The sequence below is a fragment of the Capra hircus genome, chromosome 23, assembly GCF_001704415.2.
Source record: "Capra hircus breed San Clemente chromosome 23, ASM170441v1, whole genome shotgun sequence".
Lineage (NCBI taxonomy): Eukaryota > Metazoa > Chordata > Mammalia > Artiodactyla > Bovidae > Capra > Capra hircus.
The window spans coordinates 32,304,422-32,318,015 of NC_030830.1; the positions used below are offsets into that span (position 1 = coordinate 32,304,422).

Sequence of the window (13,594 nt, forward strand, 5' to 3'; positions counted from 1 at the left end):
TCCCAACTGCTTCCACCTAATGGTGGGGGTGGGGAAGGGAGCCATTAAACCATAAAATAAGGAGGCTGAGTATAAATTCTAGGAGAAAGCAATGGCACCCCACTCCAGTACTCTTGCCTGGAAAATCATATGGGCAGTGGAGCTTGGTAGGCTGCAGTCCATGGGGTCACTAAGAGTCGGACACGACTGAGCGACTTCACTTTCACCTTTCACTTTCATGCACTGGAGAAGGAAATGGCAACCCACTCCAGTGTTCTTGCCTGGAGAATCCCAGGGATGGGGGAGCCTGGTGGGCTGCCGTCTATGGGGTCGCACAGAGTCGGACACGACTGAAGTGACTTAGCAGCAGCAAGTATAAATTCTAGGCCCCAAAGAAAAACGTAAGGAGTCTTAGACTTTTACTCCATGAAGTTTCCACTCTGGTAGTTTTCCTGACCATTTCAGTAAAGTTACACTTGGGAGGGAGTATAGGAATTCAGAAGTGCCCCTGGGGCTGACTTTATAGACATAACAGGGGTTATTTCTCAATATAATTTGGTCAAATGTGTGAATCCAAAGGGAAACGTGTTCATTCTAGAACAAGCCTCATGTCAGACAGTTCTTAATCTTTTTCATTTTTAACCTATCCCTTAGCCTTCTTGTCCCCGCAGAAACAAAATAAATATAATGACTAAAGGAAATTTCTCGCAGATTGAGACCTTTAAATGACCTCATTTTTCCTTCCTTAGTTAAGGGCCCATGTGGCAGGAGTCCCGGGAGGGAGGCCTGACATGTACTTGACTAAACTTTCTCACTGATCAGCTTTAAACTGTTTGGAAACGCTGATCAATTAAAATCCTACCCCTTCACCGGCAGAGCTAGTTTTGGGTAACAGGATTTAATAACAGAAAGCCCGCTGGACACTTACTTACCCTTTTCTTCTGGGAAAAGCAGCCATTCTTCTTTGCAAAATCAAGACAATCACAGTTGCACATTTTCCCAAATCTTTGGCTGTATTGCAATGGTTGTTTCATTTTGTAATCTCCAACTAAACATTTCCTAACCATGGATTAACAATATAGTTACTGACTGGTTTCTTTTAACAGTATTTATCCAACATAACAAAATAAACTGCAATTTGTTATACTTTTTTTTACAAAACATTTTATAAATATTTTTACAAAATGTATACAAAGCAATTTCAAGTGAGACATACTATACAAATGAAGGTATTTAAGCAAATAAAGCCCACACCACACTGACAGTGAGTGACGCGTCCTCTTTAAGTCAAGTCAGTCTGTAAGGCCTCCCTAATCTAACAAAGTCTACTAAATTCTTCAGCGCTAAAATAGTTCTTTTTCGTAATTGCCAGTTTAAAATTTGCTTTATCTTTAGGCAGTACTTAAGGACACAGAAAATCAAATGCTTAATAACAAATTCACACTCTTCCACAACAACAACAGGAAAAAAAAAAAAAAAAGAAAGAAAAGAAAATGATTTTTGTTACTGAGCACGAGTAGCTCTAAAACTTAACTTTGACTAATGAACCTTAACAACTGGATGCTGGCCATCCGAGGCTGAGCTCTCGCCCTCCACCAGAGGGGCCTCGACACGCGAGTTATGACCTAATCACAGGAGTAAAATGTATTTCGTAATCGTCATTTGTCATTATCTAGAACCTTTCCTCCGTTAAAAGTAAACTTACATACAAGGACACAAAAATTTACAAGTTTCATTTTGGTAAATTAGGCTCTCTGTTTTCAAGACAAGTGTCAAGTCTTTACAAAACCCTTTACGATGGTAGATTGAAAAGCTGGGACTGGGGTAGCGGGGCAGGGTAGGGAAGGAGAGCGGTGACAAACGTACATGAATCTACCTTGTCTCTTAAGAATTCCACTGATTCGGTAATTAACGTAACTCATCAGTAGCCCCCAAGAAGGCTTCCAGGTATAAATTTCCACAATGAGAAGAATTTGACCAGGAGGAACCACCTTAAAGTCTTGCTAGTAACGAGGGAAGCATGAGCCCTAAGAGAAGAGCCTGTGACATCACGGGGTTCAGAGCAGGGTGTTTTCCCAGGGCTGCCCAAACAGAAAGTTCCAGCTGGCAACACCGACTTATCTTTCTCATATATTACAATACGGGGAAAAAGGGGAAATCTGCAACTTGGACATTGGCACACATGAGGAAAACATGGCAACTGTGAAATGCCCCAGACTTTCTGGTTTCTATTGGCTCAGGGCTGGGAGTGGGGAGAAGGTATTTTGCTTTTGGAAGACTGGCAGTCTCCCAGGATTTCTCTGTCTGTGTGTGGGGGGAGGGCACTAAGGGGCAGGCAGAGTCTAGGTCTTCTGTTGTATTTTCTAGGAATCAGAAGCCCTCCTTTCCACTGCAGGCCAATCTGGAAAAGAAATGCCCAACATGACGACAGGGGGTTGTCCTCATGTTGGGGAAGGCCAGAAGTAGATCTTGGCAACGTGTTCGAGTGAAGACCAGTGGGAGTTCCTCTAAAGCCAGAGAGATGGACAGAAGAGATGAGAGCCTGTCCACATAAGAGGGAGGGTGACTGTACACTCTGTAGCCAAAATAGCCTCTGTGCCTGAACAGCCCAGACACACGCACGCATGTCAGACAGCATGCACAGAATGCCGTGTGTAGCGTTCCCAGTGCTGGGGGACACTGATGGTTGCAGGGACCTTGAGAATGAAAGTGACAACAGAAATGGGAGGACCTGGGGCAGGCATACAGAAAGGAAAATGGGGAAAGCTCCCCGAAAAGAAGTATCAATAAATAAAGCAGTAAGTCACACCCATGAACATGAACACGGGCCAAACCATGACAGGGCGTGTCCTTTGGCTCTCAAGTGGGCATCCGGGTCTCAGACCTTTCCCTTCAGTGGTGGGCTGGCTGGTTACCTTTGGTCTGTCTGTGTTTTGGTAATGATTGCTGCCGGGGGGTGTGACTACTGTTCTCAGACAACAAGAAGCAGAAAAAAGGCCAAAGTCCCCTTAACACTTAAACTGAAAAATTATAACACAGTTTTCAAATGAAAGTGCTTTTGACGCTTGGCTATTTGTTGTGGGAGGGGGTGCGAAGAGAGGTTGAATGAAACAAAACCCAGCAACCAACAAAAACATACATTGTATGTTGACTAGATCCAATTGTAGAATGCAAAACACTTGTTTTTTTCTCAACAGTGAACATAATATATATGCTTTTACATATATACATATTATATTCCTCAAGGCTCGATCCTGGCCTCCCCTGTACACTGTGCCACTTAACTGGTTTCCATTTTTCCTTTATTTTGCCTGGTGAGATTATCTCAAGTCATGCTGTTGCAATTCAAAACAAAGTTTTCCCTACATGAAATTCAACATGGATATGCTGAAGAGGTGAGGTTTTGCTCAGGGAGCATCAGGAAAGCACTTGAATGAACAGGAAGCCCTGCTTGTGCGCTATAGCAGAGTAGCCGGGACTAACTGCTCACAGACGGCCGAGGGGAGAGCCATGCGGTCTCCTGGCCCACGACAGCCCCAAGACCCACCCCCTCGAAGCCCAAATTTGGAGATGCAGTGGGGATATTCTTTAAAAAGTATCTTCTAACAGTCCTGTTTGATTTTCTTTAATAAAGTCAGTTCTTTTCAAAGGACTTATGATTGTCAGAATTTTACCTAGGGCCAAGTGTACTGTGATCTCATTGAATTACAGTGTTTGGGAAAAAAAAAATAAACAACAACAAAAATGACGATAAGCACTTTTAAAACACTTGAAATGTATAGGGCCTATCAGACTGCTTTCTAGTAAGGATCAGCTTTACTGAAGGATCTCCCTGTACCTACGACGAGTATTGCTCTTAAACAAAGAATGGGACTGAAATTAGAAAGAATAACCTGTGATGAAAGACCAAGCAGGCTGGAGACAGGAGGCCGTTCCCATTGCTTCTGCCAGGAAAGAATGTAACTTGTCCGGGGCGGGGTCTCGGGGCAGGTGAGGGGAGGACTGCGCTATTAACACTCTAGGATACTATTTACAGCTGCTTCTAAAATAGAGTCAGTTTCTACAACGCCTTCACTGTGGTCCGGGATGAACTTTTCCAGGCAGTTTTCCTGCGAAGCCATTGGAGAAAAGTTGGGGAAATCTAACTCGACAGAGCCGCTAACCGTGGGGTCACTCTGGGACTGCCGCCCAGCCTTTTTGAGTTCCAAGATGTTCTTAAATGTCGTTTCTAAACTCTTAGTGAGCTGGAGATCGGGCTGGGGCTCGCCTGACCCCTTCATGATGTCTGTGTGTAAAACTTCATTCTTTGGAGAATTCCGCAGCGTCTTGTCCTGGAAGGAGCTGTTACAGGTCATCTCCAGGTGCGAATCTACTAGGAGGCTTGAGAGTTTGCTGTCGGGACCATGATCTGGTCTGGACGAGTTTTTCCGGTGGCCTTCAGGCCCAGGGGAGCACTCGCTGCCTTTTGCGGAGTCTCTCCGGCTGGTTTTCTCTTCAGATGCACTCCGGTACTGAGCGGAGCCCACTTTGTCAAATTTCAGTGCTCTGCCGAGGCAGTCGGTTTTTTTAGAAATGTTTCCTTCTGCGGAGACCACGATGTGATTAGGCACTAGATGAAATTGGTCATGATTCATTGGTTCTGCCAGGCCTGCTTTGGCTCGGTCTCTGCTCTGGGCCTTGGCCGTCAGATGCACGGAACTTGCTGTTTTACCGCCATGCTGGTCACTCCGGCCGAACTGCATCTCATGGGCAGCTTTATCGAGTTTGAAGGAACAACAGAAATCAGCCTGAAAACCCTCTGCAATTGGGAACGAAAAGGATGTTAATGAAAGAAGGAGACAGTGAGACTAGACAGCCGCCCCTCAGTGGGTCAGGTGCAGCCTGCCCCACCCCGCCCTGTCAATCAGTCGTTCACGTCCAGGAACGTGCAGAAGCACAGTTGGAGGGTGCCCTATGAAAGCAACCTGTAAATGATATATACAAGTGGGAACCAGAACTGGAAGAAAGCGTGTAGGAATAAAAACATTTATAGGATGGTAAAATTATGGGTGAAAATCCATACTCCACAAATTGTTATAATGTTATTGGATTTAAAAATTTCAGAGGCTAGAAAATAGTATGGAGAATACTTTTTTCTTTTTCTATTTTTTGGCCATACCGTGTGGCATGCAGGATTTTAGTTTCCCAGTCAGGGATGGGACCCATGCTGCCTCCATTGGCAGGCAGATTCGTAACCACTGGACCACCAGGGCAGTCCTGAGAACCCATATCTAAAAGGCGGAATGTGGGTTGACTCTAGCATGATCCAAACGGCAGGAAGCTGATGGGGTGTTCAGAGTACCCACAAGGAGCACTACCATCCAATAGCTTACGGGCAGGGACCGTGCCTCACTGACTCCCCCCCAACAAGGTCTGGCACACAGTAAGACAACTCAATAACTGGCTGAGGTTTACTTGCTTCTGGGAAGGCTTCTGACTTACTTTAGTTCTCAAAAACTAGAGAAAGATTGAGAAGTGTGAGTTTACAGGAGAGAAGAAGACTCAGTTAACCAAATGTCAAATTCCGGTTTGGATTTTGCAGAACATAGACCTTCTCAGAGTGTTCATATTGTGCTCTCAACTCCGGATTTTTTCTTCCTGGAATCCAGGCTCTACCTTCAGGTCTTATCCCACAAGGTCAGTTCAGACGGTCCCCCCAAAACCACGGCCCCGGAACCCCGGCAGGAGCTCTCCTCGGCTCTCACTCTGACATTTCTTACCGGGGTCTACGAGTGCCAAACGCTTGTCCCGGGACAGAGAAGCTCTTTCCTCCTGGTTGAACATTCTGTCAATCATCACCATCTCAGCGGAGGGGTTGATCCGCTAAAAATGAGAGAGTCTAGTCATTTCAGATGCCTTTTAACAACTGCGAACATCTTGCTGCATTTGGGGGACAGAGGAAGCAATCAGAGAAGAAAATGTGTTTATCATTGACATATTTTTTAAAATTGTATTTTTTGGGAAAAGGTCATTTACAACATTGGTACAAACTTCAAAAGGTACTAAAAGGGGAGGTGGAAAGTGAGCCTTCCTTCTTCGCCTGACCTGTGCAATGCCTTCCCACCCACATAGGGCCCTCTCTGTAGGCACCCACTGCCGTGACAAACTCTTCCAGAGATACTTTATGCACACGCACACATTTACATTATTCATTCTCTATTTCTTGCACACAAATGACAAGCAACTATATGCACTATTCTCTCCTTATTCCCTCCTCTGCTTAATGATATGTTGGAGATCTTTTTGTTCAGACACTCTTTTACTTTATATTTTGTTCCGCTATAATTGTATTTTGGCCTTGCAGCACAGCTTGTGGGATCTTAGTCCCCTGATCAGGGACTGAACCTGGGCCATGGTAGTGAAAGTGCAGAGTCCTAACCACTGGACCACCAGGGAATTCCCTATGATTGTGTTTTGTATTAAGGCTTTCCTTAGAATTATTTCTTGCTGTACAGAATCAAATCCTATTTACTCTTATTTTACATAAAATAATTTATGTTTTATTTATTCAACATAAAATAATTTAACATAGTTCATGGCAGACATAATTTGTCCAAATAATTAGTTCATTTGTCCAAATCTGTCCAAATGATCCTTTTCTCATGAATGACAGTCTTCTTGATAGCTCAGTTTTATTACAGAAATGATTGTCAAAGTAAGAACAACTGTTTGACTTTGGTGGCACAATTTAAAATAAATATATATAAGTTACAGGCATATCTCATTTCATTGTGCTTTGTAGATATTGCATTTTTTTAAAACAAATTGAATGTTTGTGACACCCCTGCACTGAGAAAGTCTACTGGCACCATTTTCCCAGCAAACGTTGAACTATATTTGCTTATTTCATGTCTCTATTCTCCCAATATTTCAAACCCTCTGCCAGCAAAAAGATTACAACTCACTGAAGGCTCAGATGATGGTTAGCATTTTTAAGCAATAAAGTATTTTAAATTAAGACATACACATTTTTGTTCTGGACACAATGCTATTGCATACTTAACAGATTATAGTGTACACATAACTTTTATATGCATCGGGAAACCAAAAAGTTTCTGTGAGTCACTTTACTGTGATATTCACTTTATTGAGGTGGTCTGGGGAAATAAACCCTTAATAGCTCTGACGTATGCCTGTTTATGGAACAACACACTGGTTTCAAATAGGAAAAGGAGTACGTCAAGGCTGTATATTGCCACCCTGCTTATTTAACTTCTATGCAGAGTACATCATGAGAAACGCTGGGCTGGAAGAAGCACAAGCTGGAATCAAGATTGCCGGGAGAAATATCAATAACCTCAGATATGCAGATGACATCACCCTTGTGGCAGAAAGTGAGGAGGAACTAAAAAGCCTCTTGATGAAAGTGAAAGAGGAGAGTGAAAAAGTTGACTTAAGGCTCAACATTCAGAAAACTAAGATCATGGCATCTGGTCCCATCACTTCATGGGAAACAGATGGGGAAACAGTGGAAACTGTGTCAGACTTTATTTTTTTGGGCTCCAAAATTACTGCAGATGGTGATTGCAGCCATGAAATTAAAAGACGCTTATTCCTTGGAAGAAAAGTTATGACCAACCTAGACAGCATATTCAAAAGCAGAGACATTACTTTGCTAACAAAGGTCCATCTAGCAAAGGCTATGGTTTTTCCAGTAGTCATGTATGGATGTGAGAGTTGGACTGGGAAGAAAGCTAAGTGCTGAAGAACTGATGCTTTTGAACTGTGGTGTGGGAGAAGACTCTTGAGAGTCCCTTGGACTGCAAGGAGATCCAACCAGTCCATTCTGAAGGAGATCAACCCTGGGATTTCTTTGGAAGGAATGATGCTAAAGCTGAAACTCCAGTACTTTGGCCACCTCATGCGAAGAGTTGACTCATTGGAAAAGACTCTGATGCTGGGAGGGAATGGGGGCAGGAGGAGAAGGGGACGACAGAGGATGAGACGGCTGGATGGCATCACGGACTCGATGGACGTGAGTCTGAGTGAACTCTGGGAGTTGGTGATGGACAGGGAGGCCTAGCGTGCTGTGATTCATGGGGTCGCAAAGAGTCGGACACGACTGAGCGACTGAACTGAACTGAACTGATGCCTGTTTATATATATATATATATACACACACACACGCATAAAGTAAACACAAACATACATACATATTTACACTATACAGTATACATATATAATATAGTTCACTTACTCTTCCAAGGTAAATTTTCAAAGCTGATTTCAAATTAAAAGCCAGTTATGGACTCCCCTGCTAGTACAGTGGATAAGAATCCAGCTGCCAATGCAGGGAACATGGGTTCCATCTGTGGTCTGGGAAGATCCCCACATGACTCAGGGAATGAAGCCCACATGCCGTTAACTACTAAGCCTGTGCCCTAGAGGCTGGGAACCGACACTACCAAAGCCTGCAAACCCGAGCAGCCACTGCAGTGAGAAGTCTGCGCACCACGAGAGGACGGCCCCCACTTGCCGCAACTAGAGAGAAGCCCGTACATAGCAACAGAGACCCAGCGCAACCGAAAAAAAGAAGTCACTTGTAAGAGACCGATTTATTAGTCTGTATGATTTTAGAACTGCTTCTAAAATCTCAGATAGATTTGGTCTTTCCATCATTTTCAGAGATAATCTTACTCCTTTCTCTAGTTCGCTATGCTTTAAAATCAATTTTAGTTTCTATTTGGAGGGCTGAAAATGCTCTGGAGTTAGGGGGTGCTGATGGCTGCACAGTCTGTGAACATATTAAAATCCATCAGGTTGTACATTTTAAAATGAAGCATTTTTATGACGTTAGTGATCTCTCAACTGAAAACAAGACAAAACTAATTTTAACATCTGTCACCTCATCTTTTCAGGTATTATTCTGAACAACCTTCAGCAGAAGTGTCACCAGTCCTCTCCTGCCTCTTCAGTTGATGAGAGGCAGTGGACAGCATCGGAGTATGGAGGGGGGTCAGGTGGTCCTGGTCTGTATCCCAGCTCTGCTAATTACAGAACAAACTTCCTGGCTGTATGGCGTCGGGCAAGTTACGTAAGCAAGCCCCAATTCCTCACTTGGCACCAGGAAAACAATGGCATGCATTGAGAGTGATCAATCACGGAGAGCACAGCACTTGTATTTGCGTCGGCCAAAAAGTTCGTACGGAAAATGCACAGAAAACCCAAACAAACTTTTTGGCCAACCCACAGCTGCTGTTAGTAGTAGATACAGGCAAAGGTAAGTTTTTCTACAATTTTAAGTATCTGTTCCTTTTAAACTATGGTGGGAAAATGTAATTCCTTAAAGTTTTTCTCTCTGAGTTAGTAGCTGTGACCTGTGGAGTTTAAGAAACAAACTGCGCTCAGTGGAACTTTACCATGGCGTCCTCCAGGAGCAGGCATCTGTACTTGTTAAGCATAGCTTGGGTCCTTTTCAGGAGCTGAGTGGCAACTGTTTCAAATTCACTGTCAACTTTAAAAAGAGAGAGAGGAAAAAAACAGTGAGAGAGTGCACATCAACCACTAGGCCCTTCCTTCCTCCATTTTCTCTCTTCGTTTAGCCCTTCCTTGGTTAGACGCGATGCTTCTGCACGGCTTTCCCTTCCTGTTCACTGGCATGTGCTCTCAGAAACTCATTTTAATAGTAGCTTGTTTTAACTCTGATTAGGAAACCAAAACATAACTCCTTGAAGATCATCTATAAAAGAAAACCACGAAACACAGCACAGCAGCAAATACCAGTGAACAGAGAGTCATCTACTAGCTCAGGGGACCGAAGCCTCCACTTGCTTCCAGAGCATGAAAATCTGAAACACTGAGACACTGGGGTCCTACTGTCTGGGCTGGGCAGACCAGGCTCCTGTAACCACACCAACTGGTCCACGGCATCTCGCACTATGGCTCTGTCCTTTGTCTCCAAACGTCTCAGTTTCCACTTCACTCTTCTCAGAGCCTCCACATCCCTATTTCATGCTGGATGAGGATGAAGAGCACCCTGGCTCTCCCAGGGAAGCTCCCAGTGGGCTGATGGCTGCACTCCCGTTAGAGACCCTGGCCGGAAGGACAAGTCTGGGGGCAGCTGAGGGGCTGATTCAAGCAGTGGAGGGTGCCTAACGGGGTCCAGGCTGGGAACGTGGTGGGAAGGAGAGCAGAACTGGGCAGCGTGGCTGAGACAGGCAGCAGGGCCAGGCATCGGAATGGGCTAAGCTCGAGGTAGGATAAGAGGATGTTACCTCTAAACGTTTCGCCAGTTTCTGGATGTGGGGCAGTACCTTGGACTGCCTTTGAAACCTCAAAGCTTTTAGAGGGCTACAGCATCTATCTAATTCATAAAGGTGATGCTAACAGCTCAGGGTATGTGTGTACTCAGCCTAAACGCAAGGACTGTGCCTGAATCATTGTGCAGAGCACCTAGCCCAGGGCTGTCCCCCCTGCAGCCAGAGTCCAGACAATGTTCTGCATTCACTGCCCTCAAACTTGCCCATAAAATGTCCAGACATTTGGGTATCCCTTCACAGAATGCAAAGAAAAATAAGTCACAATTCTCAACATGGCTTGGGAAACCAAGCAAATTGGGGAGATGGCAGGTCTGCGGTGAAAAAGAGTACTCCAGTGACCACCTGGGGGCAACGAGCTCAGGTTTTCCCATGGGCCGTGTCCCCAGGAGGCGCTCTGGGGCTCCAGCCTGCTCACCTTTCTTCAGGTCCTCCTCCGTGGGCATGGAGCCCTGGCACACATGGTAGGACAGCAGCCTCTGCACCGCGTCACTGAGTGACCGGAACTGATTTTTGTCAGGTGTCACCGCGTGGGCTTGGTCCCTCTGTAACTGCTGGAGAATGCTGTGAGAGAGAAATTGCCGATGGCTGTGTTGAGTCATGTCAAGAAATCTAATCACAATGGTCATTCATATGCAAAGACAATGAGACATCCAGGGATGTTATCATCTATAGTATAGTTTTATACTCTGTACGTCATGGTGGGTTTAGTTTAGTCTGACCCTGAGTTCAGTCTCAAAGTATGACCTTGGCCTCTAAAGCACCATGTTCCCACCAACCATTCAAGTGCAGGTGCTCACACAGACCCTGGCAAAGCCTCACCACTGGCCAGCTAAGCTTCTGGTTAACATTTCTGTTCTGAACAGAAGGATTTATCTAACCCTGCTTCTCAGAGACCCCGAGGCCAGTCAAAGGGCATGTGGTTGCTAAGAAGACAAAGAACTATTCTTAAGAACAAAAGGGTAAGCAGTAGGCTCAAAGTACATTTGATATATATACAGGTGCTAACAAACTATAGGGAAAGGCTTCCAGAGTATACTTTAAAAACATATAGCATCGTGACCTGATGGCTGTTGTCTATTTGTTGAAGGTTAGAAACCTAGAAAAACATTCAAAATGGGTCATTTCCGAAGGGGACTCACAAAGCTCCTTTAGTCAGCTGTTTGGCAGCAGGCCTCTTCTGTCCTCCCGGATGACCATCCACCTGAGGACAAAACACACCTCTTCTTAGTCCCTTCTGTAGAAAACATAAGCAGAACACAGTTCCACATAAAGGTCACTGTGGCTGCAGCCTTTTCAACTCTCTATCAAGAGCACACTCTAAGAATGTAGAATCTGCCACGTTGGAAAACGAAACAAGGAAGTCCCACAGACCCATGCAGCAAAGCTGCACTGTGTCAAGATTATAGACAGCTGTGCTATCAGCTCCTTGAAGGGATTCACTTGTACCTTACAGCCTGAATTCCCAGCTCCCTCTACAAACACTTCACTCTGTTTTTATTTTTTCCTTTGGCCACCTCGTGACACGTGGAACTTCCCTGACCAGGGATCAAACTCATGCCCCTCTGCAGTAGAAACAGAATCTTAACCGCTGGACAACCAGGGAAGCCCTTAAATGCTCATTATTGTTTTTAGTTTGGCTGCACCAGTTCTTAGTTGCAGCATGTGAGAGCTAATTCCCTGACTAGAGATTGATCCGGGATCCCTGCAATGGAAGCGCACAGAGTCTTAGCCACTGCATGACCGGAGAAGTCCTTTCACTGTATTTTTGAAAAATAATATTTTAAGTGCCAGCTTCATAAACAGCTGAACATTCAGTAGATAGTCCTTAGCTCATCTTCTTAGTAGTCAATAAGGGAGCAAATACATCTGGGTTCTTGTTACATCCAGTCCAGGTGTGTGATCTAGCAGGGTATTTCTTAGATCATAGTAAGGAACAAATACTCCTTATGTCAGAACCTAAGAACCGAGCCAGGTCCTTCACTGAGTATTCCAGGCAGGCCCAGACAATCACAAATTTCATTAAGCTGCTGCTGCTGCTAAGTCACTTCAGTCGTGTCTGACTCTGTGTGACCCTATAGACGGCAGCCCACCAGGCTCCCCCGTCCCTGGGATTCTCCAGGCAAGAACAGTGGAGCGGGTTGCCATTTCCTTCTCCAATGCATGAAAGTGAAAAGTGAAAGTGAAGTTGCTCAGTTGTGTCCGACTCTCAGTGACCCCATGGACTGCAGCCCACCAGGCACCTCCGTCTATGGGATTTTCCAGGCAAGAGTACTGGAGTGGGGTGCCATTGCCTTGCTATTAACTGGTAAAACTGATGGAAAAGAAACTAAGGCCTTAGAAAATGGAAGACAAAAAATTTGTTTCTTCCTTTCTAGACCAGTGGATGAGTTAAAAGACCATAGAGCCTGACTACTTCCTACACTCTGACAAGGGAAAAAAAATCTCTAGTATAGCTAAGAGGAACAGATCCACTTTTGATAAGATAATGGTCATTATCATTCAACAGTAAATTTCATTTTTGAGTGCCTATTATGTGTTGGCTGCTGGTATATTATTTTGTATTCAGAATCATTTTTATTTTTAAAAGATAAATTTTTGCACTGTTTTGTTTTATTTAATAAGTACTTAATATTTTCACATGAATACATTTTCCAAGAAAAATCAGAATGGAATTTTTCAACTAAAATGTAATTAAAAGGCTATAAATTATTCTTTCTTTAAACAAATGTATTAATGTATTACTATTTTATTTTGGGACACATTCTATTTACTTTTGCTCTTGAGGATTAATTTTTTCTTTTTAATTAAACTTTCTGTTTTGGAGTATAGCTGATTAATAATGTTGTGATAGTTTCAGGTGGACAACTGCTGGTATCTTATTGATTCATGAAGAAATCATAGCACTGGAAGTATGTAAGGAACAGATGCATTCATCCTAGAAACACTGATATGACAAGACCTGGACACTGATATGACAAGACCTGGCCCTTGGGGAAGGTCTTCAGCGGGCACTTTTGTGGGCATACAGGGCATCAGGGCTGACTGTATAGAGGGGATGTGACATTTTCTTTCAATCACACTGAACATTAAGAAGCCAGGCAAACTGTCTTCTACCTGCACCGTTGGCTGGCCAGGAGGTGATCCAACGACTTTTTCCTGGGGCTGTGTGGTTCCTAAGGACGCTGGTATAACTTTGCTTCCAGAATCCTGCCCTATTAGAATGAACACATGAGACAACATTCAACAGAAACAGCAAATCAGACCTGGCAGGTAACCCCTAGAGTCTAATGTACATACATTACTGAACTTGCTGAAAT

At 44.2% G+C, this 13,594-nt stretch overlaps 1 protein-coding gene across 6 annotated transcripts in view; it reads right to left on the reverse strand.

Annotated features, from left to right (window-relative positions):
* GLTSCR1L (GLTSCR1 like) overlaps positions 972-13,594 on the reverse strand; it is a 77,467-nt gene continuing 64,844 nt past the window's right edge. For 5 of the 6 annotated variants that reach the window (XM_018039006.1, XM_018039004.1, XM_018039007.1 and 2 more), the window contains 6 exons: positions 13,392-13,489; positions 11,417-11,478; positions 10,693-10,838; positions 9,378-9,472; positions 5,739-5,841; positions 972-4,777 (listed from right to left, as the gene is read on the reverse strand). In XM_018039006.1, coding sequence (XP_017894495.1) covers positions 3,990-4,777; positions 5,739-5,841; positions 9,378-9,472; positions 10,693-10,838; positions 11,417-11,478; positions 13,392-13,489 — 1,292 coding nt within the window. In that variant the 3' untranslated portion in view covers positions 972-3,989. The remainder of the gene's footprint in view (positions 4,778-5,738; positions 5,842-9,377; positions 9,473-10,692; positions 10,839-11,416; positions 11,479-13,391; positions 13,490-13,594) is intronic. The other variant, XM_018039008.1, reaches the window with a different exon arrangement.